Raw genomic sequence first — 23,955 nt, forward strand, 5'->3', positions numbered from 1 at the left:
GAAGTGATGCAAATGAGATTACTTCAGATGAGAAACTACAAATAGCCTCCCAATAAAAGGCTAAAGAAGATTTTCACTATATTTTTGTCACCCTTACAACAGTATGTTGAAGTGTAAAAGAAATGATGCTTTACATTTAAGGGATCTGGAGATAAAACTATAATAGTTAACATTAATTGTTTTCGGTTTTGCAAGTAAAACCACTTTGTTGTGTATTTAACACTGATAGGAGCCTAATTAACAAATATTTTCTTAGTACATGAAAAATTAGGCAACCGCTCATTAGAGATAGCATATATCCACATTATACTGCTGTTATATTCATTACAATGCTTTTTTTCTGAAATGGTTAAAGTCGCAGAGGGCACTGTGTGCATTCTGAAGATAAATTGAAGCTGTCCTTACCAGCCAGGAAGGAAAGAATAGAAAAAGCTGCTTGACAAACTACCAAGACACAATTAAAATAAATTTAGGCAGAGTAGGGGAACACATCTAGAGGCCACATTAGGCTGGCTTGTTCTCTGCATGACCACTTTTTTTCAATTATGCACCACCTTCATTGGAGGCACTTTCTGATGGGCAAGAGAAATGAATGAACAGCAGGAATCAGCTCAAATGAATTTCCATAGCATAAAGTGGCCACTGGATTTATTCATTCTGTACTTCACTGTCACAAAACCTGAGCCAGGACAGATCATATTATCTCCACTATAATATGCAGCACAGCACGTTAACAGGCTTAATGGTATTTGCGTAAGAAGCTTGACTGATTAATTGATTAATTAATTAATTAACCAATCACTTGTGATTACTTTGACTGATTAATTGATTGGTTGATTGATTGATTGATTTGCTATTGCTGATTTTAGTTACATGAACAACAGACATACTGCATTACAACATTCCTGGGGTATTAAAATAGAACAGAAATACTTACTCTCTGGCTGTCTGCTGGGATGGTAAATCTGTAGGTCAAACGGCTGGGCACTAGTCTTCTGTATGACTGTGACATTGTGTCCTGTCCATTTATTAGCCTTGGCCAGAGTATTGGTCCTCCAGTCAGTCCAGTATACACTTCCTCCAAAGACAGACACTGCAAAGGGGTGTGAGAGGTACTCATGGCCCCTTAGGATCTCAATGACCTCTGTGCCATCGTACAAGGCTGAGTAAATAGCATCCGAGCTGTTGAAGAGACAAGTAAAACCTTGTGAGGGCTTCTCACACCCACAGCAGTTTGGAACTGCCACTGTTGACAAGGTGTGATACAGCTGATAGATGTCCTGCGGGACTTCCACTACAAGCACTCACACTTTGTCAGACTAGTGACTGCAAGTGAAAGACAGATGAAAGTTGCACTATGTAGTCATCTTTTTTCTGCAGCTTTGTTGGTAAAGTGTGTGTGTGTTTGTGTGAGAGAGAAAGAGAGAGAGAGGGTTTCTGTATGACTATGTGTTGTTGTTACACATTGATTTTGTCTAATAGCAGCAGCTGCCTTGTCTTTTCCATTCTTAAAAAAAAATAAACCTCAATTTTTCCAACATCACCACCAATGCGCTCAACTGATTATTCCTTAAATATATATTTATATCATCCTCATATCCACGCCTACCGAGCATCTGTCCATATTATGCGCCTCTCCAGGTGGTCCAGTGTTAGCCCGTTTGGCCAGGCTCCTATTTCCATATCCTTGAAGACTACATGCCTCCCACTTCCACTCATTGATGCAGCCTCAATCCGTGGAAAGTTTGCATCCCAGTCTGTCCAGAAAACAATTCTGCAAAAAAACGTAACCACAAAATTATTTTCCCACAGTTGATAACAGCAGAGCAGAGATTCACTAATACAGATAGCACACACTGCAGGGTGAATCTCACAGCCAAATATTTTCACTACGCTCATCTAGTGATGAATTATATGAGTAATGTCCTATGAACTGCCATAAATAAGCAAACTTTCAAACAGAGATGAATATACCACTGATAAAGATGCAGTAATAATCACTGTATGTGTGTGTATATATATATATATATATATATATATATATATATATATATATATATATATATATATATATATATACACACACACATACTGCCTCATGGATCATACTAAATAGCAAATAGCTACACACCAGTAAACACTCGAAAAGCATTTTATATGACAACATTTAACATTTACTCTACAATATGTGAGTGCAGAGACATCTCAAGGCTCTTTGCCTATTTATTCCATTTAATCCCTTCATTTTCAGAACCTCTCTTCCCAAACCGATACATTTGGTATAGTTTTTAACAATTGGCAAGCTGTTAGACTGCAAAATCTGTTAGATTTTATTATTTCAAAATATCACTTCAGCCTCCAGTGAGACTTACAGTGTGTTACTCAACTGAGTGCCAACATGAGCTGCAGCTTGCAAGCAGAGATACTGTGTCTGTCCTCTCTGTGTTGCCTATGGCACTTAATAGGAGTTATTTGCAATGCTGAAATAGGCAACATAAGCCACCAGACTATGTTCAATTCATTTTTAGTGCCAACAAGCATTCTCTAAGCACTAAATGCTACTGGGATCGGCCTGTGACTATTTTGAGCTCATGTTGTCATACTTGAGGCTTCCTCCTTCCCACATGGTGCCTTGAGAGTGCCTTGAGAGTGCTCCCACATGGTACTGCGCATCAGAGCAGACAGAACACGAAAAAGGAAGTGCAAATAGATAGAAAAAGGAAGCATAACACAACACATTTTCCTTGACATGTTATTAAAAATGTATGTCAGAATATCTTTCAGGAATGTACTTTCTTATTAAAAATGGTTTGATAATTTTCTTTCATTAAAGGAAATGCATAAATCTTTAATGTATTTTCTCTGTGTATTTCGGTGAATGCTCTTCTATTTGTCCTAATTTACTCAAGAGAAATAGAATACACTTGGCTCGTTTTAGTGCACTAATACTAACCCTTGGCCTGGGTCCAGAGCAAGGGCACGAGGGTGCTCCATCCCCCCTGCAATCAGCGTAGTTCTCATTCCTCCATTCAGCTTCGCCACCTCAATCTGATCCAGGTTACTGTCAATCCAGTAAAGGTTTCCTGCAATCCAATCCACTGCCAGTCCCTCAGGAGTGGCCAGACCATGCTGAACCACTACTTCAATCCCAGTAACACCTGCAACAGCAATCACACCAACATCACTAGCACTAGCAAATAGTGAGTAGAATTCATCGCATGAAAGCATTCCACCTTTTGTGCCTTCATTTCCCCAAAATGCTATCAGGAGAAAATAGAAAGCTCAGGGGGAGAGCAGATCAACATTATAGACAGAAGGAAGCTTTCTCTAAGCTTTCTATTAAACATTAAAGCCTTTCCCAGACTGTCTATAATCCAGCTGTTTGCAATTATCCTTGGCTGCGGAGAGCTTTATGAAATGCTAACAAAGTGTATGCAATAGCCGTAGCGGGGCTGTGGATACAGGCATCAGGTCATAGAGAGAAACACACAGGCTAGTGTGATAAATGCGGCGGGGGTGCCCACTGCTAAATGGTCACCCAGAGAACTAGCAGCATTCATCAGTTTCTTTCGAGATTTTGTGGTTCCCTTAAAGACAGCCCCATTTCTGTCACAGCAGGCCTCGAAACATTCTTCTACAAAAACCATATCCTACTTTCAGAATAAAGGTGGAAATCAGATCCATTTTTAATTCAGTTTAAGGCAGAATAAAATCAGTAGGGATCTGGACACTAAGGTATTTTGCTCTGGCTGTGGGACTGAGCATGTACCTCCAGTGTCTGAGAGCTTTCCCCTGTAGATCTTGTCCTCCACCACATCGGTCCAGTAAAGCAGGCTGTGATTAAAGTGGAAGTCCAGAGCGATGGTGTTCCTGAGCCCAGGCACTAGCAGACTGTAGTCACGCTTGTGAAGGTCGATCCTTCTGATCTCATGCCGGATGGAAAAGATAATGAAGGCCTCAAAGGGATCTGACAGTGTGGAAAGAGACATGTAGACAGCTAAATCCCATTTTGCTAAATCATAGTTGGACAATCATAAATGATAACGAATGTCATGATTTTCTGAAATAAGAGCCAACTCTGTTCTGCATATGCTTCTCAGGCTCAACCCACAGTAAATCACGCAGATGCTCATTGTCGTCTACCAGCTAATGACCCAAATTTGATTGCCTGAGACAATCTAAAAGTGTTTGGCAGGCATGCTGCTGTAAAGACATTAGCTTCTCACTGGAAACCCCCTGATTGTGTATCCTGCTGTCATTGGATTATTGGTCCTTTTATTGCTTTGCGCAGTGAGTACATCCACTACATAAAGCTCGAAATGCCTGTAACTCCGCTATGAATTCATTAACAGCCATGATATCAAATGGGAATATTAGGTAAAATGTGCCACTTAGGCAGATTTATGCTAGGGTTTTGTGGTATTACTTGCACTGCACAGAGTGAAAATAGCCAGCTTTCTAGCTGACTCAAGCAATAATTACAAACTGCTATTTTGCCAAAACTCTATTTACATCATTTCTTTGCATTACAATTTGATGTGCCTCCAAATGCACCCAGTTTATGACATAGTAGACATTTGAATGAGGAAAGTGCACAAACTGTGAAAGTACCAATGCTGTGACAGCTCTCCCCATCCGGTTCAAGCCTCCAGCCGGGGTAACAAGAGCACTTGACTGTGGTTTTATACTGCTCACACTTCTGACTGCACTTCAGGTGTCGGGTGCAGTAGTCCACCACTTCACAGGTTTTATTGTCTGACGCCAGGTGGAGACCAGTGGGGCAGGAACACACCACCCCTCTGCTGGGAGCCACGCTACACTGATGACTGCAGCCCCCATTCGCCTGCAAGCATTTGTCTGGGAATACATAAAGGGGAGAAAACATTATTTGGAGGAAAGGGCTTAACTGTAAGCAAGCAAGTAAGTAAGTAAGTAAATTAATTAATTAATTTATTCATTCATGAGCTAATTTATTCAATGGGTGGAAGCAGACTATAATAATAGCATATTAAATACTTTTCACTGCACCATTTCATTGATGCCTGGCAAATTACTTATAGCTGATGGACTGCCTATAAATTCTGTTCCAGCCATTCTCATGTGTGCATCTCATAAAAGAAGTTTCTCAATATTATTTGCTTCTTTCCCAACTTGATTGGTTGGCATGTGGTGTTATCAATGTAATGAAGTAGCTTTGCACCCCAATGAGGCCATTATTTTTGGTTGCAGTTTCCCACTTCACAGATAAGTAGTCCTGAAGGGGAATTAAGTAGATAATAATTGGAAATTTTTCCATGGTTAAAGCCTGGTAATTGGCTGAAACTGTATGAACTATAATAAATGGGAAGTGAGGAAATATTAGTGAGTATTAAGGCATTGTGAAATCTAAAAGGCTCTAAATAACAGACCGTGCTGGCCAGTTTTTTTGGCTCATGCAAACAACTTAAATGCAGTAGAAATGGTGAATACACATGTGGTCAGAAAAACATAACCAAAAGATAAAGGGTTCTTATCAGAAAAGAAAAGTAAATATGTTTACATTTTAATTACATTGGGCTAACGGACATTACTAGCTAAGTGTGACAGTACAGCATTATGAAAAGTCAGGCACGATTTATGAAATGAAGCGGCTGCAGTATTACATTAAAGAAACTGGCTTTGTGCAGTGAGCACAGCAAACAAGATGAACCCTGTCTGAGTAGAAGATATCTTTATTACTTATAGTGCTTCAAGCCAAGTGAAAACAGAAACTGAGGTTGTGTATCTCTTTTCAGAGTTGTAAAAAACACACACTTTCTCATACTTCTCCCTTTCTCATCTCTAATGAAAAGCTTTTCTTCTTTTTTCTCTTGTCCTTGTTTAAAGAAAGGAAAACCAAGATTTAAAAGCTGGGTAAAATGACATTGTTCCAAGGACTCACGGGTTTTAGTGATTAAGGTGATCCCGTCAGCACTGACAAGGATTTAATTTAGTCCACGGGGGGCCCTGAAATTCACAGAGGAGCAGAAACTTTTCATCCCCAAGGATACAGTAGGAAACAGGCTAGCTGTGCTGGCTCAAATCAACCAGCCCCTTAAGCTACCACTGTACTATATAATTGGCAATGAGATGGCTGAGCCATGGTGGGTCCTTTCACACAAGCCATACGCCTTGTTCCTGCACAAGGCCAGTGGTCTCCCATGGGCTATTGTTGACAACGAGATTAAATATACCAAAATGCTTATCTTGTCCCGCTCTAAAGGATTACACTTTGCTAATTCCCCTGAGATTATTCCTATAGTGACGGCTACTGAAGCAAACACATCATCAAAGGCAGTATCAGTTGGGCTGCACAACAAGGGTCACATCTTGAACGTGTAACACTTTCTCTAGGATAGAATGTAATATAGGAATAAAAGAAAACCTTCGGGATATTGTGTGCTAACATGAATAGAGTAACTTCAGGGTCTGTTCAGCCATTAGGTGGTAAACACAATACACATTGATTTGCTCCAGTGTGTATCAGTTCTGCCACACACCACACACAGTGCATTTCTATCCAGTATTCATTATTGTTGTAATGTCAGATACGATCTGAAAAGCATCAATGTGCACTGATATAACGTATGATGAATCTTTTACTGTTGGAACCTTGCAGATGATCTTTCCAAGTTACAGAAATATAGATAACAAATTCAGAAATATAGACAGTAATGTAATTCCTTCACAGAGATATTACATCTGTTATAGCTATAAAAAAATCAAAGAGACAGCAGTCAAAGATGACGAAAAGCAAACTTCTTCACTGGAGAGAATAGTGAGGAATGCCATGTAATACTGCATTCATTTATTTGACAGTTATGACCCCACAATTTTGATTTATAGTGATCTTGCTCAGACACAAAAGCTAAAGGCATGCAGCTTTCATCCATGCCAAAAGGCTCACAGACACTCACCACAAAACGGGCCTTCATCTGATTGGTCGGCACAGTCGCTCCTCCCGTCGCAGATCTGGTGAGGGTGCAGGCAGGTGGATGTGTCGTTGGCGCAGGGCTGTGTGGGAGGGTCACACAAGGATGAGGTGCATGACTCCTCATCTGAGCGATCCTCACAGTCGTTGTCACCATCACAAACCCAGCTCTTACTGATGCACTTCCCTAGAGGCGAAACCCAGAAATACATCAAGCTGTCAAACCTAATTGGGTATTTTCAGGTAAGCATATTGATATTCCCAAAAGAAATAAAAGGATATGAAGAAAAAAATGCAGTAATACAGGGGAAGGCAGAATTTAAGGATCCTGAAATAAAGCCCGAATATAACAGCTCTCAACAGTGATTAATCGAAATTGCTCGTTATCACCCTGATCACAGTTCCAGAATGAAAAAAAAAAAAGAAACAGAATTTAACATCTTCAGTCCACAAAGAAAGCTGTATAATTAGATGAACCAATTCCGTTTCTGATCTGGTATTGCTAGTTTGGTATGGTTAAAGAGGCTTGTCTTTATGATCATGCCAAAATGTTTTCCACCCTAATGCAGAGCTCTAACAAACCTGCAGCACAATTAATCTGTTACTGTTCCAGTGGTCTAGACGTAGTGTAGGGCATTAGCATGCCAGCAATCCAAAGAGAAAAGAACAAAACATTTAATGAGTTATGTTTTTTTATCATGCTGTTCACTGATGTCTGTTTTTCAGGCAACAGTCATGAAGTGGAATATCAAACAGTCTCACTGCGACTAATTTCTTTTGAACATGGGGTTGGGCAAAATGCCTTGCTATGCATGCCAAGTTCCAGAGCTGATAGATAAGTCGATATATAAATAGATAAATAAATAGATTTTATTTGACATTCTTAGCCTTAATCTTTGTCCACTAGTTTTTTTCAGCCTTTAGAGAGAATGTGCTGCTCACAGCATGCAGAACGCCTCTTTGTTGTGCAGTATATCAAAAGAAACTATCTGTAGTACTGCAGCAGTAAAAGGTCACAGAGTCTCTCTCTCCTTACTAACACTTGCACTGACCCGAGTTTTTGCAAGTGAACTTGGCTTGGGGGTCGCACGTCCTCTTGATGCCTTGACAATTGCTTTCGTCGCTGCTGTCCTCGCAATCTTTGTCCCCATCACAGCGCCAGCGCTCGGGGATACACGTGCCATCAGCACGGCAGTGAAACTCTTCACTGCTGCATTCCACAGGGGGCAATACTGAGGAGATATCATACACCATACACCATTATTCTATAATACTAATTCACAGAATAATACTAATCCACCCTGTTCACATGCTATTGCAATCTAGTATTGTTTTACTGTATTACTTGAAAGGCTCTACTAAGGATGGAATATTATTTGCAAGCAGTGTTTATAACCAATTAAGTTATAGTCAACCAGCAGAGTTTTTAGTTTTGTACACTTGTAAAATTAACAAAATGAAGAAAATGAACAACAAAGATGTCATTTGAAATTTTTTTTTAGCAGGTTGGCCATCACTGATTTGCTTTCCGCACAGATAATCAACAGGTGCTAAATACACCTTTGCTGAAGCGTGTTTAAACATTTAACAAGTTAATTACTAAACACCAGTTTGCACGTCGCAGTTTCTCAATTGTCTCTTTCAATGAGACAGGTGCTAAAGTTAAACTAGATTGCACAGCAGTGGCAGGCTGATTTGCTTAAGGCTTGATCATGTGTCTCTGGCACTTCACACATCCAGAGTGAGGGCTACACACTGATCAGGGCCCTTCAATGAGAAACAGTAAGCTGGGCAGCCCCCTGGAGACAGACGGAGGGTGAAGGCCTTCTCCAGGAGCCGATTTGATGAATGGCTTCCTCATTTCTGTGACAAGCTAGTGAGCTGAAAGCATTGCGCAGCCCAATCTCAGCTTTCAGAGGTAATTACAAGAGATTAAAAGATTCAAATCTGCAGGGCCATTCTCCAGTGAGCACAGATAAGATCAGATCTGCCGAGTAGCGGGAGAGAGAGAAAGTTTCAAACTTATGTTCAGCAAATTGGGGACACTGCACTAAGCCAATTATGAGCAGCTGACTTGATGGTTATCTTCTTGCTCTTCATGTTCATTTGCTAATCAGCTGTTTTATGCAGATGCTGTGGTAATGAAATGTTTCATAGGCTTGTTAAGCTACTCATACGTGTTTTAAAAATGAGTGAAAAAGCACCATCTATGTTTGACGCTTGCTCTCATTAAGGGATAACGCAGACACATTTATACTGTCACAGAGTAGAAATAAGTCATGTGAGGTAAGCTGCTAAAGAGAATAGTCTTACCAGCACCAGAGCCTGCACAGGTCACGTTTTCATCGCTGAAGTCACCGCAGTCGTTGTCTCCATCACAGGCCCAGTGTTCAGGGATACACCTGCCAGTGAAACACTGGAACTGACCAGTGGAGCAGGCGTGGGCACACAGTTCCTCATCACTGTTATCCCCACAGTCATCATCTACTCACACAGGGGGCACAAAAAAACCACAAAGACAGGGACTGATTATGAAATATTGGCAAGGAGTTCAGTGCCTCTACCTCACCTCAAAAATACTGCTTCCATATCATGATCTGACATTATGCTAAGCTCTAACCCAGAAAAGAAAAAAAGGTGACAAAAGTGGAAGAGACAGAAAAAAATATTCTATTTTAAGGGATGGATATAATTCCATTTGCAGTACTTTTAAGGGAATCTGAATCATAGAAAGTCTGTTATTGCCTGAGCATTGAAGAGAATTATCAATTTCCGCTATATCCAAGCTGCTATGCTTTGCACATATCTAACTGAAGAATGTCATGTGTCACTCTATAGACTCACCCGAATCACAGCGCCACTTGATGCTGATACACCTTCCGTTTGCACAGCTAAACTGGGTAAGCGGCTCACACGTGGGAAAGGCTGTGGGCAGACAGGGAGACCATGGGGACTATGCACTCCAAAGATGCAGATGCTCCAAACCGAACCCAATATATCACTGTCTTTTTGATGCACCGGAGCAGAAAGACCATTTTTCAATTTTGCATTTACCTTTGATATATTGCAAAAGAAGTTTGGCATGGCATTGATTGCACTGTCATGCTAATAGATTAAATTCTGAGTTTTTTTTTGTCCTCAGTAAATCTGGTAGTCTTTGCAAGTATGAGGAGATGGACTTTTGCTACAGCACTGCCTGCATTCCAGTAATAAAAAAAAACAAAAAAAAAACAGAAAATTGCAAGAAAAAAAAGAAAAGAAAGAAGAAGAAAAAACAACCTGCAGTTGTCTGCAGTCATACAGTTTTTTTTTTGTTTTTTTTTAACAGTAAGCTCTGTGCACCCTGAAGGTCATGCAAAATGTCAAAGTGAATTATTGGTGTTTTCTCTCTGAGGTTAATGAAAAATAAGTCACGAACAACTGGGAAAACAGAGCTCGCTGAGGCTGTGGAAAATAGTCTGAGGCAATAAGAAGGTGTCTGAAGGCAATATCAAGGCAACAGTCAGATTTCATCTTTAAGGAGCATCTTTAAGAAAATGTTTATACATATATATATATAGTGTAATTATATAATATAAGGCATTGTAATGCATCAGAGAAAAATACTTTTGATGCAAATTACAACATGTTATTTACGTTCTGGATAGCGGGGTTTTATAACAAAGACAAGACATCCATAACAAGCTGTCAAAGTGATGCGTTTTTAATTTGAGTGCATAACCTGCGAACAAACAGTGTATGTCTCTCTGCTGGATGCTCTGGACTCTGTGGCACACCATTTAGCCAAACATATCAACAGTTTGACACTGTAGATAATGAACACTTCGGTAATTAGTCAGCATCCGCTTGTTTATCTGTACAGTATTACCATGGAGCAAGACTCTCCTTTCCAGTGAGAAGTGTGCACTAAACCAGTCATTCAATTAGTGCTTAGCCTATCAACATGAGGACCTCCCTCTCCATGCTGCTACTCCCTTACCACTCATGTAACCTATTATGATTTACACCTTTGGATGTCAACTCTATTTTGTTTTTACATAAAGGTACTGAATATTTTATTAATTATTACTGTAATTATTTTCGTTTTAGATGTGACTTGTTTCTGTTACACTATAACTGCATAGCCACTTAGTGTAAGATGGCAGTAGTGTCATTATCTGGCACTTATCCTGTGATCTGGTCTATGACTAATGTTTGTTACTGACAATATCCTTAGTGCTAATTACACTGTTATGTTTACTTCTACATAATAATGGAGGTTTACAAAAAATGACACATAAAATCCGTAATCAGGTTCTCTTTTTGGCCCAAATTCACTGACAGGAGCAATTAATCAAACAACAGCTTGAATTTCATATATGGCCGTATTTTTGCTGCAACACTTTCCACCTTTAAAACATATACACACACAGAGGTGACAAATTAAAGGAAAAAAACAACATAAATGTCTTAGTCAGGTGTTGGGCCACCAACAATTGGCAAGAACAGCTTCAGTGTGCCTTGGCACAGATACTACAAGTCTCTGGAACAGTACTGAATTCTTCCAAAAGATATTTCTTCAAAAATCTAGGTTGGAATCTGGTGATTGTGAATGTCATAGCATATGATGTACATCAATTTCATATGTATAAAATCATTCACTGAGTCTTCATTCCCTGTGGATGAGGACATTGTCATCCTGAAAGAGACCAGTCCCATCAGGATAGAAATTTCATCACAGGATAAAGTGGACACAGACCACGCCAGCAAAATCCCTCCACAGCATAACAAAGCCACCGGTTTCCCTTTAATGCCACCCATCTGTATATGAAGCATGAAAATGTGAAACTGCTCACTAGAGACAGATCCGTAATTTTTATCTAAGATGCCTTATGGGGCATTGTTATGTCTCACGCTCCTCTAACCCAATCACAAGACAATCATGTGAGAGAAAGTCTTAAAGAGTCCAGCTGAGTGTGAAGTGCTGGTGCAAACACAAGAGAGAGAGAAAGCGCGAGATTAGTTTCTAAAGGCAGCAAGATTGCAGTTTGGACAACTCATTTCAAAAATGAAAAAAAAAGATAAAAAAAACAAAAATGTACTGCTGCAAAGTCATGTCAAAAAAGTTAATACTGGAGACAGCAGCTAACAGTACCTCTCAAACTGATTTTTTACAGTCCCATGATTTTGGTGATTGCCTTGTTTTGTTTTGTGTTATTTTTTTTATTTAATTTTTTTTTTAGAATTCCACTTCCTACACCAGGCCAGTCTCAAATAAAAAGATATTGGGCTGCTACCAGAGAGTTCAGGAGTAATAATTCTCCGGTGCACACTCTTTAAAAAAAAAAAAAAAAAAAAAAAAAAACACTCACAGGCCACTTTAATAGGAACATCTGTACATTTGCTCATTCATTCAGTTATGCAATCAGCCAATTATGTGGCAGAAGTACAGTGCAAAAAAACCATGCAGATACAGGTTAGTAGCTTCAGTTAATATTCACATATTCACATAAACATTAGAATGGGGGAAAATGTGATCACAGTGATGCTGACAGTGGCATGCTGGTGCCAGATGGGCTGGTGGGGGTATTTCAGAAACGTATCTCTTTGGATTTTCACACACAACAGTCTCTGGAGTTTTTTTTTTCTTTCTTTTTTTTCTCCCTAATTTGGTCACCTACCAATTCCCATCCACTAGCCAGCTCTCCCCTGTCATCTGACAGCTACCAACCAGGGAGGGTGAAGGCTAACACATGCTTCCTGAGAGAAATGTGAAGCCAGCCAACCACATCTATTCAAACTGCTGCTTATGCTGCGTCAATGGGCAGCGTAACATGCTTGGAGGAAAGCACTATCTGCCCTGCTCAGCATAAACGAGCTCACAGACACCCAAGGATTGCTAATGTCACTGTGATTTACAGGGGAGAGTAAGTATGCCATCCCTCCCACCCAGAGAGTATGGCCAATTTTGCTTCCTTGGCTCCAACAGTCTATAGAGTTTATACAGAATGGTGGGGAAAAAAACCCATCCAGTGGGTGACATTTCTGCAGGCACACTCCAGGGGGACACCTTGCTGAAGACAGGTGACAGGAAGGCTACAGCAACTCCAAGAACCAGTCTTTACAACCACGGTGAGCAGAAAACCATCTCAAAACAGAAATCTGAGCCTAGGCACAGAGTTAACTGGACAGCGGAAGATTGGAAAAAGACCAGGTGATGTTTTTCTCGTCTTTAACTTTAGCCTGAGAACCTTCTTTACGGCCCAGACTATTGCTATTCTCATGCTCGACATTAAAACAAATAGATTAAATAAATAAATACATAGATAGATAGATAGATAGATAGATAGATAGATAAAAAAAAGGTTTATCATTGTTCATAGCAGACAATTCTTTCAATTCATTTATAATTTACTGAACACTTTTCCCTGTATGTATCCTACATGTCATGCTAATTCTTCTTTGAAGTGCTTTGTCTGCTTAGCTCAAATAATCAAAACAAAGAGAACATGACGTCTGAATGACTGATAAACACTCAAAGGCTCACAAATGTTGAACCCCAAAAAAATTAGATGACAGAAAAGGTCTGGAGAATTGTGATGGAATATGAATAAGCATCAGGCTGAAATCCCTGAGCCATTGTGCTCCAAGTGTTTGATCCGCAGTGCAGCAATGGCACTAAAGCTCCAACCATGCAGTAGGACTCACAGGCTACAATGTGTCGGAGAATATGCTTCTTTCAGCTCGGCTTGATTATGATTAAGTGAAGCCAAGCGTGCACTTTAATTACTGCTTACACTGACTCGGTTTGTGTGGGAGAGTGCTCAGACAGCTTAAGACGCAACAGAGGTAACAGGCACAATTGCACTCAGAGCAATTTGCTGCACTTGGTAAGGAAGATTTTAGAAATCAGCATGTTTACTCTCTAAGGTGAAAAGGAACACAGGGAGGCGATTTAAAGATCTTCACGGGTAGTATTTTACTGTACCGTGTCATGTAGTTTGCCAGGTTGTCTCTGCCCTTTAAAAATGACAGTACATGTTTCTTCAGTCAGAAAGGACAGATAGGTGTCTGTCTTTTAATGCTGATGTTGCAGATGCTTGCATTCATATCTGACAGGAGTTTATCTCATGAGTCATTTAGCAGATGATGCCTTCACTGAAGGACTCTACCCAATAACTCTAGTCTCAAGCATATTTTTGGCAAATAGAATAAATTCAAGGTGTCGAGGCATAAAGACAGACAGTGAAACATTACACTGTACAGCTTTCGATGAGTGAAACATTTCAACATTCAATACTTGCAGGATTAGAAAGAAACACAAAGTGTCCCCTGATCTTACTAACTCTGCACAGACTCCCTCTCTTCCTCTTTCAAGGTAATTATATTCACTTTGTGCATTATAACCAGGAAATTAAATAAAATTATTCATGCCATTTTATGCCGCTGTACACTCCGTATTTTAAATCAGGAAGGAAATACACTGAAATAATACACTGTAGCCTAATTCCTGTTGCAAGCTAAAAGTATACAAATAATGTAGATATTTAAAATACATATAAAAATACATATTTCATATATCTTACAATGGAAGCTTTGAGAACCCTTTCGAGAAGGCCCTACAGCTCATTTACACTGCAGATCAGAAGGTCGGCTTTACAAAATCAGCTATGGGAAGTTCACAGGGGACACGTATTTATACCATTTCCATTGAACAGCCTGGTTTATTTGCTCTCATCTGCACTATGGGTCGAGGATGTGGTTGTGGTAACCTCAGATCATAGACTCACTGAGGGATTTGTATTACCACCTTAGGCTTAAAAGCCCCTGAATCTGAGTTTAGTCCCCATTTCCCTTTCTGCTCCTACAAGCAGAGACTCAGAGGCTGGCGGAATCTGCTTGGTTACCATGTACTGAATACTGATATGCAGCTCTTCTCTGGGAGAAAAATCCAGCAGACAGCTGCAGCTACGGTGTGTGAGTCAAGCTCAGTGGCTAAATCATCTAGGATTGATAGAACTTCAGTGGTGCTAATGCAAAAAAATCACAATTTCCAAAAAGTAAACAGGAAGTCAGTGACTTACCACAGGAAGTGGACTCGTCTGACATGTCACCACAGTCATCATCGCGGTCACAGCGCCAAGATTCAGGTATACAGCGACCACTTCCACAGGAGAACTGTCCAGTCTGGCACTGTTCCGCTGTAAAAGAATGGCAAGTGATTGGTTTCGACAATCTGAGTCTGTGATGTTTGGCACGTTTACATCTGCTGTCACACAACCAAGCAACATTTTCCCACCTGACTTTGAGAAGGTGTAAGATGGGAATGGTTGAGGTTTCCATTAGCAGGCAATTAGCAAAAGGATTTGTGAAGTGATGGAATGACAGGAGAGGCCTCAGTGGGCGTGCCTGATGTTTTAACACTGAGAAGCTGAATTGTAATGGAGCCATGTCAGAGTGTTGACGTGACAGAATTTATCACACCTGTCCCAGACTTTCATTGATTTTACAGCACTTATGAGCTCAGGGGTGTTATAGCTGGCAATAAGACAGGTTTTACTGCAGTATGTAAAAAGCAGGTCAGAGATAAGTGATTCTGATGTACTCTTAGTAATGAAAAAGCTGCACTAGAATCCAAACCTCATAATTTGACAAATGTACAAAGGACACAGGAGTTTGACTTGGCAAATCAGCAAGAAATCTTTTAACATATGTGCCACAACATACAGTCTATATATATGTATATATAACACTACTGCAAAAAAAAACAAGACGGGGAGTACAATCAGCCTCTAGTTAGTGTTGAGGGGATTGTTAAGCAGAGAAAGAAAGAAAAGTGGTGTGTGGTGCTCATTCTGATGCACCAAAGTAATATTTTGAAATACAGTAATATTTCAAAATATCTGCACACAATATCTCTGATATTGCTAATATTAACAATTTATAAAATAAATGAAATAGGAAATACTGTCTCTGTTGGGATTTATTTGGTAATAGTGATGGTGAGATTGTTTGAGATAACAGTTTCACTGACAGCTACAGATGAGTGACATATACGTAGTTTTCTGAGGGCATTTTGCTGGCATGGGTTTTGGTCTACTTGTCACCCTTGAGGGAAGAGTCACCACAAATCAATACAGAGTTCTTCTGACTGATCCCATGATGAAACATTTCTATCCTGATGGGAGTGGTCTCTTCCAGAATGTCAATGTCCCCCTCCACAAGACAGGAGGGTTTACTGGATGGTTTGATGAGTATAAAAAATAAAGTAAATAAAATACCATGGCCTTCACAGTCACCAGATCTCAACCCAGTTGAACAAGAGAAGAGAGCAGTGTTAGACAGGGCTCTTCCACCACCATCAAAACACCAACTGAGGGAATTTCTCTTGGAAGAACGGTGTTCATTCATACAATACATTTCCAGAGACTTGTAGAATCTATGCCTAAGAGCATTGAAGCTGTGCTGGTCGCTCATGATGGTCCAACACTTTTATGTTGGATTTCCTTTAATTTGTCACATGTCTGTATATCAGTAATTATGAGGAGGAACTGCAGGGGAACATTGCTGTAAAATGTTAACCTGTTTTCTGTTTGTGAGCTCTACAGTAAGTAGTTTTCTGAACCAGTAACCAGTGACTATTATAGTGAAAACAGAACAGGTCAAAGCACACATCCATGCTGATGGATAGTAAGATAGTCAGCTAGGGTCTGCATGAACTGCCTTCTGCCGTCGGTAAATCACTAATCCACTTGCAGATGGAGGAATTAATGTTCAGCTGGGAGAGTATGCTGTGGAACCATGGCTGATTGCATCATCTACTGAACCATTCACTCTATAGGAAAACTAGAGTGGGTCGAGGACTTACAGCTCAAAGCATTTCTTGGCATTAGGGCTACTGGCATTCATTTAGCCTGACTATTCTATTCTTCAAGGGGAAGATGATTTGAAGTATGTGGGCACTTTTGACCCAATGATAAGAGATTCTCAGTGATAATGGCCTGAATCAGCAACCATGGTCACGCTAATATTTATAGTAACATTCATTCAAGTATAACATAATCATAGGAATAAAACAGAGTTAGAAACACAGGGGAGAAAGGCAAAATGAAAGACACAAGATTCTTCAATATTCTCTTGTACGAAAACAGTGATCTCTGTGGACACCAACGAACAAATTCAACTTATTAGAAATATATTAAGTAACAAGTAACAGAAATTCAATAATAATAATAAGAAGAAGAAGAATAAGAATTACTATTATTATTGTTATTATTATTATTATTTATTATTACTGGTTGATGAATGGACTTGTGTCCTACCTGAGCATGTTCTGTTGGACTCATCCTCGTTGTCACCACAGTCATTTGTCCCATCACAAAGCCACCGCTTGGGAATACAGCGATTATTTGGACACTTGAACTGGTCTATGGTACAGCTGTGATTAGCTGTAGATAATTGCACAAAATAAAAGATCTGATCACACATTATTAACTGCCCCCTCTGACCTGTTTACAATTGGCCTAATTTTCAAATTTGTTTGCACTAATGAATCATTTGCCTGTACTTCAGGATGAACACATCTATAAAGACCACAAACAATAAAACATTCAAAGGACAAATGAAAGCTTATTCAAACCATAAATTGTCAGACACATTATGGGCCATCCACGCAGAGCAGAACATTGATTTTTCAATTTTGTTCATTTTGACAGAAGACCACACTATAGCATTTCTCCTGATGAAAAATTAAGTTAATTCTAAACTGGTGAACTTTCTGCACATCTCATTGATTAATTCATGAGGTGATTGTGCAGTGGGCTGGTGTGGGTGGAGGGGCCGTTTCATAAACTGTGTATATCTGTGTGAATGTCTATATTAGGCTATCCAAGTATCTGGATTGTATCTGTATTATCCCCCAACTAGCTAAACCTTTAATAGCGTAATAGCAGCTACTAAGTTAAGTATAATATTTATGTTACAATGAGCCAATGCCACATGCAGGAAGTAAATGTCACATCTGCAAGCCTGACTGGTTTAGCTGCGCACACACACAGCAGGTGGTTAGAGACAGATTCGGGAGCTGCAGATACACACCGCAGACATGCTCATCCTCATCGCTGCCGTCTAAGCAGTCATCATCTCCGTCACATTTCCAGGCTGCTCTCACACACCGCTGATTCCTGCACTCAAACTGCTCGCTCCTACAGCGCTGCTGCTCTTCATCACCTGTCACGTCTACTCAGGAAGTCACAAATCACAGGAGAAGGCATGTTGTTGGGGATAAAAGAGACTACTTCACATAATATGCCCACATTAGCTCTGAGACTGAAGCAGGATCTTATCATTCAAAGAGAATGTTGAGAGAAAGTCTCTGTCCTAATGCATATTTTCAGTGCGAGCATGCTTAAAATGGCTTACCTGAGCAGGTGACATTGTTCCTGTCCAGGTGCTGGTTGTCAGCGCAAGCACACACTCGGCCTCCTGGGATAGCCAAGCAGAGGGTAGCACAGCCTCCATAATTCACCCTGCAGGCATTGTCACCTGAAGAACAAATATAGGGTTATACAACAGGTCTCTACAAATCTTTACAGAATCATTGTGCCTGTATGTGTATTTACTGCATTTTGACTTTCTTCTTGATGCAGCAGAGCTTAGCAGAGAACAATTTTCTCTCCATCCCTGACCATTTCCCTGCTTTTGAAGGATGTTGGAGACATATTGTTTGCCATCCCATGTCAAATGAATTCACCACTGAAGAGAGTCATCTGACACTTCTGTCCTCTTGCTAGAGCAATTTGTCTTGTGGACAATGCAGCATAAGCTCAAGGCAGTGAAGAAAAAGAGGCGGCATTGTGAGAAACCTGCCATTTATTAAGTTGGGGCATGAGAACTATTGTAATGTTTAATTTGGGAAGAGGTTTGAAGGCGGTGCCTGGACCAATGAGATAAAGGCTAGAGTTCTGTGAGAGCCAATCTGCACTAGTTCAAACAGAGGGGATGCAATTATTCTCTCCGGTGACAAGAGCTTCAGAGAAAAAGGGATGGTTGAATTCCCTATCCTACTCGTGGCCACGACTGATCAGAAGAGCACTTTTTTTTTTTTTTTTGCCATGCTTATTTCAGTGGCTTTGTATTGTGGATAATATGACATAACTGGAGTCCTTCCCTGGAGGCAATCTCTCCATGTGGTGCTAAGGACATCACAGGACTGCCTCCCCACACACATTGGAACTAGTTCAGCCTTCGGACTACCACATCTGAACCATCAAGCCCTGCGTATGTGCTCTCATGCTGCCTTTTGAAAGCGAGTCTATTATGATGACCACAAATGGCCCACTGCGCTCAAACACATTACCTGCAGGTACAGAGATTAAATGTTCGGGAGGCAAAACACGGCTGTGCTCTGGCTACCCCACTGAGCCAAGTCCCTCCCTCTATGTGCTCTGGCTGCTGCTTCTGAGAGCGGATGACAGTAATCATCATGCAGAGCTGAACAGTCTAAGCATTGCTGCAGTCCACACCCACCCAGATCCCAGCCACCTTCCCCACTGCGCAGCTCCAGCCCTTTACCTGCAGCTACACTAATCACTGTCACACAATTACACAGAGGCCGATCTCCCACAGAATATAAAATCTTCCTTGCTGCTATGAAATCGGGAGGTGGGGTTTTAACCCCTTATGTTCTCTTACAGTCAAAGAACATTTTAAACTATTAGCAAAAGTGGAACAATACAAGCTTGATATTCTATACAGGATGTCCAAAAAGTCAGGAACCAATGGTAATACAGTATTTTGAGCAAAATCTGCAAAAACATGAATCAGCAGCTGAGAAAATGCATTGAGTTTCAGGCTGAACATATAGAGCATATGTTGTAAATAATAAATACAAAATTTAAATCAAATTTATTCTACAAATATGATTGTACATTGTACAATGTATATTCAGGCCATGTTGCTCTTAGAGTGGGAAACTGAAATAAAAATGTTAAAATATTTGTGAGGAAAAGGTGATTTTAGCTCATATTAGGGTGTGACAGTATATCAGTATGCATTTATAGAGTCGAAAGGAAATATGAAATAAAGTGTATATACACACACACACACAAACACACACCCGCATAGGAAGATCTCCAAGCATGGAAAATAGTTTTGCGTGCTTATTGTATTGTTTATAATGCTAATATGAGTTCTAATATGATAAATAAGATAAAAAAAATTGACCTGTCGGAAGTCACTGCAGCTGAATTCTGGAAAGATTTAGTTATTCTGCCAAAAATATACTTTAATATACATCTCTACTAACACATAAATATATTTTACCATGTTACAGGCCATTGTAAAATGAGCATAAGCCTAAGCAATTCAGCCTGTAGATACCGGCTGATAAAATGTCCAGGAAGCACCTGCTCCATCACGCCATCACCATGTAGTTTTCAGAACTCTTTATAGTAGAAAATGTCAGTGTAAAGGGATTTCCAGGTCACCATTCAATGGATGAATGGACAAATGGGTAATCTATCTTCACATTGGTGATACAGTATCTGTACATTATAATCTGTTACTGCTGTTAATATAAGATAATTTAATAATTATAACTGCCCATAATAACAACAATCAATGCCCTTCAGTTATTTAGATAGCATTTATGTGAATGTGCTTACCTTGCTGACTCTGTGCATCAAACACTCTAAGGCCAAAGAGAGGAGGTCTCTCACTTCTTAGCAGTGTGACTTCCCCAGAAAGCAAATCCAGCTGAAAGATGGAGGCATTCATATATTCAGTCCAGAAGACCGAGTTTCTGTAGTGTGAAATTCCAAAGGGATGATTCAGCTCCTTGCCGTTGTACACCACCTAGATCAAACAAAACACAATGATGGTTAGCTGGAGCTGTAGATACAGCAATAGGTCAAAAAATTTTGTTTGTACTTGTACAAGATTGTTCTTTCATCCTCTTTTTATATTTTTGCCCAGCTTATTACTCAGTAATTTAATTTACAACTGTAGTCTGTAGTCTGCAGCAAATGAGTGCATAATGAAACGAGTTCTAAAATATAAATGAATCAGTGCCAGTTCTTCAGTAAACATACCATTCTGCCAGTGCCATTGAGGTAGATTCTTTCAATGTGATCATAATAAGCATCGCACCAATACATTGTGCTGCTCCCGTGGTCCAGAGTGAGTCCATTGGGCCACAGCATGTTAGAGGTGACAAATATCTTGCGGTGAGAGCCATCCATCCAGGCTTTCTCGATTCTGCCGATGCTGTCATTTACCTCATCCTCCTCCCAGTCAGTCCAGTACATCCAGCTGAAACAGATACAGCAGGTTAATGGTGTTTTACCATTATACTGAGAGGGTAACGTAGTCTACTGAGCCGAAGGATCCACAAAATAAACACAATAAAGGATGACGCGGGTAGCAGGTCACTGTGATCTGCTGTACTACATAATACCAGATGACACCAGTGTGCCAATATTGTTTGAGTAGACTACGCCATTATTACACAGCAGCCTCTGAAACAGCTTTGTTTATTTTCTTACTCCTCTCCATCAGCATGCTACATGCTTGTTAAAAGGAAGTGGCCACTCTCAAGGGTGCAGTGTTATTTCAGACGTGAGCAGGTCAATGTTGAGATATGATCCTTTCTTTAGTAAGTGTACTTAAGGGATTTGTCTCTAAATAGCAGCTTTTTTTGTCCTCATCTGTTTTATCAACTTTCTCTATATTGTCACTGCATTAGGTTGAAAAGATTTTAGAGAATCAGCAGTCAGATATGCAAACTGAAAATAAGAGGACAGAGATGTAGGGGAAATGGGGTGGGGGGGCAGAGTGACAGGGAGGGATTGTGAGGGCGCTAATGCAAGGGAAAGAGAGAAATTATTCCAGGGAAATATGGTCAAAATTATTACATTGTTCACTATTGAGTGAACAAGCATCAATAAGTGAACTGATCAGTGATAATGAGTGAGTTTCTGAGTGTACGAGTGTGAATGAGTGAATAAGTGAGTGGGTGTGAATAGGTGAATTAGTCAGTGATAACCAATAAGTGAGTGTGATTATATACGTGAGTGTGAATAAGGGAGCAAGTAAAGGAGTGAGTAAATATGTGAGGGTCAGTGAATAAATAAGTGGGTTAAAGTATGAGAGCAAATGAGGCATGTAGCACAAGCCTTGTCTTTTACAACTTTTAGATTTTTTTACATTATGATTGAAAATAATGTCCAAAGCAAATTACCATTATCAAAGAGAATTGCTGATAATAATTGCCTACTTCCCATCCTCTGGCAAGCCTATTGAAAGTCATGGTATTTCATTTTTCAACAAATTATAGTTCTTTCACAAATACACAGCAACAATTTCAGCACTATTTGTATTTGTCCCTCATAATCTTCAAGCTCTCTGGGGGCTGAAGGCACTAGAGAGGACGAAAGTGACAATAACATGGAAAAATGGAAAAAAAAGAAGAGTAAATGGATTGAGTCCAAATAGGAAAAAGTAGAGATAAAGATGGTGGAGGGTTTAGTATGTCAGGCAAGTTAATTCTTATCATATTAAGGCAGGCTATCAGTGGCACACAGAGAGTGAGCGAGCGAGCGAGAGAGAGAAAGAGAGAGAGAGAGAGAGAGACACAGACAGACAGAGATGTATTGCAGGAAGAGAGATAGGGATAGGTACAGGGACAGGTGGCTGTTATTTCAGCAGGGGAATCCCATCTAGCAGGGCAGATAGAGATCACCATGCCAGCTGCTTACCTGATCGATGGGCACATTCTGTTCACAGGACCTCAACCCATCTCTAAAACAGGCCTATGCCAACATACTGCATGTAGTCAAATTTCTATTAGATTATATTAATAGATTTTTTAAGACCTATTGCAGTAGCGTTGTCACCTCACGGCTGCAGGGTCCTGGGTTCGGTCCTGAGCTTGGGTTACAGACTGTGTGCATGTTTCCTCTGTGTCTGCACGGGTTTCATAAGGGCTCTCCGGTTTCTTCCCACCTTCTAAAGCCATGTCAGTATTGACCCTAGGTGTGAACGAGTGTGTACAGTGCCCTGCGATGGACGTACCATCCACAATGTATTCCTGCTTCATGCCCATCTGTTCCCATATGTTATAGAGCTATGTCATGCATGAATGTCATTTCGATGATCGCGCTATAAATGTTTTCTACCGTGCATGCCGACTTTTGTTAAGACCCAATACACACACTACAAAAACATATTATGCTAAAAGAAAATATCCTAACTAGCACAGTTTTAATAACAGTAGTTACAGAAAAAGCCCCTTGCTGACAGGGTCCATGTTTATCAAGTGCGGGTAAATGTCAGGTCTCTCAGCATTTCAGCCAAAGACTGTGCTCTCTGACTCCTAATATCCTGTAGCACAGGTCAAATTTTTACACACAGCTGTCTGCTCTAATGTAGCACCTCCCCCTAACCTCTGTTGGTCTGAGTTCTCTTTATTGGCTGTCAAAACATTGCACATCAGAGCTCTGAGAACGCTGCATGCAGCTACACTTTCCAGTCGCTGTCAGAATGTTGGCTGCTCCTGCTGGCTGCTTTTCACTCAGTGATACAGCCGGATGGCAGTGATATGAAGACTTCATAAAGCTGGAAGAGCTCAGCAGAGAATGCTTTTCAAGACAAGTCCAATAGTTTCATTTGCCTGAATTTGCTCCAATGAGACCGTGGCAAATGCTAGGAAGAGCTAGCGTCTAACATCTTGCATTTATGTATTACTCTCATTGCCATACACAGTACACACTTCCTGATTTCAGGTTAAACACACAGTAACACCCTATTGCTTTCAGTGCTGCTTACTCATTCTGTGGACGATGTTATCATTTAGGAAACATTTGCTTCATTAAATGCAAGAGGTAGTTACATAAATTGCATCAAGTCAGGTTTTGAATGATGAACATAATTATGGCTGTGAGCTAATGAACCCCATTGTGTGTATAAATAATATAACTATTTCACTGTCACTTCCCATGTATGAATAACTCCATAATCAACACTTCCCA

General features: G+C 40.2%; 1 protein-coding gene across 5 annotated transcripts in view; it reads right to left on the reverse strand.

Annotated features, from left to right (window-relative positions):
• lrp1bb (low density lipoprotein receptor-related protein 1Bb) overlaps positions 1–23,955 on the reverse strand; it is a 265,996-nt gene that overhangs the window by 90,385 nt on the left and 151,656 nt on the right. For all 5 annotated transcript variants that reach the window (XR_008301779.1, XM_053233993.1, XM_053233992.1 and 2 more), the window contains 15 exons: positions 21,019–21,238; positions 20,593–20,782; positions 18,350–18,472; positions 18,026–18,166; positions 17,251–17,376; positions 15,013–15,129; positions 9,794–9,874; positions 9,263–9,433; positions 8,002–8,181; positions 6,936–7,136; positions 4,612–4,857; positions 3,770–3,967; positions 2,954–3,158; positions 1,610–1,774; positions 938–1,182 (listed from right to left, as the gene is read on the reverse strand). Coding sequence is in view for 4 of the 5 variants with exons in the window: in XM_053233993.1 (XP_053089968.1) it covers positions 938–1,182; positions 1,610–1,774; positions 2,954–3,158; positions 3,770–3,967; positions 4,612–4,857; positions 6,936–7,136; positions 8,002–8,181; positions 9,263–9,433; positions 9,794–9,874; positions 15,013–15,129; positions 17,251–17,376; positions 18,026–18,166; positions 18,350–18,472; positions 20,593–20,782; positions 21,019–21,238 (2,609 nt within the window). In the remaining variant the exon portion in view is untranslated. The remainder of the gene's footprint in view (positions 1–937; positions 1,183–1,609; positions 1,775–2,953; positions 3,159–3,769; positions 3,968–4,611; positions 4,858–6,935; positions 7,137–8,001; positions 8,182–9,262; positions 9,434–9,793; positions 9,875–15,012; positions 15,130–17,250; positions 17,377–18,025; positions 18,167–18,349; positions 18,473–20,592; positions 20,783–21,018; positions 21,239–23,955) is intronic.

This window comes from Pangasianodon hypophthalmus, chromosome 5, assembly GCF_027358585.1.
Source record: "Pangasianodon hypophthalmus isolate fPanHyp1 chromosome 5, fPanHyp1.pri, whole genome shotgun sequence".
In the NCBI taxonomy this organism is placed as follows: domain Eukaryota; kingdom Metazoa; phylum Chordata; class Actinopteri; order Siluriformes; family Pangasiidae; genus Pangasianodon; species Pangasianodon hypophthalmus.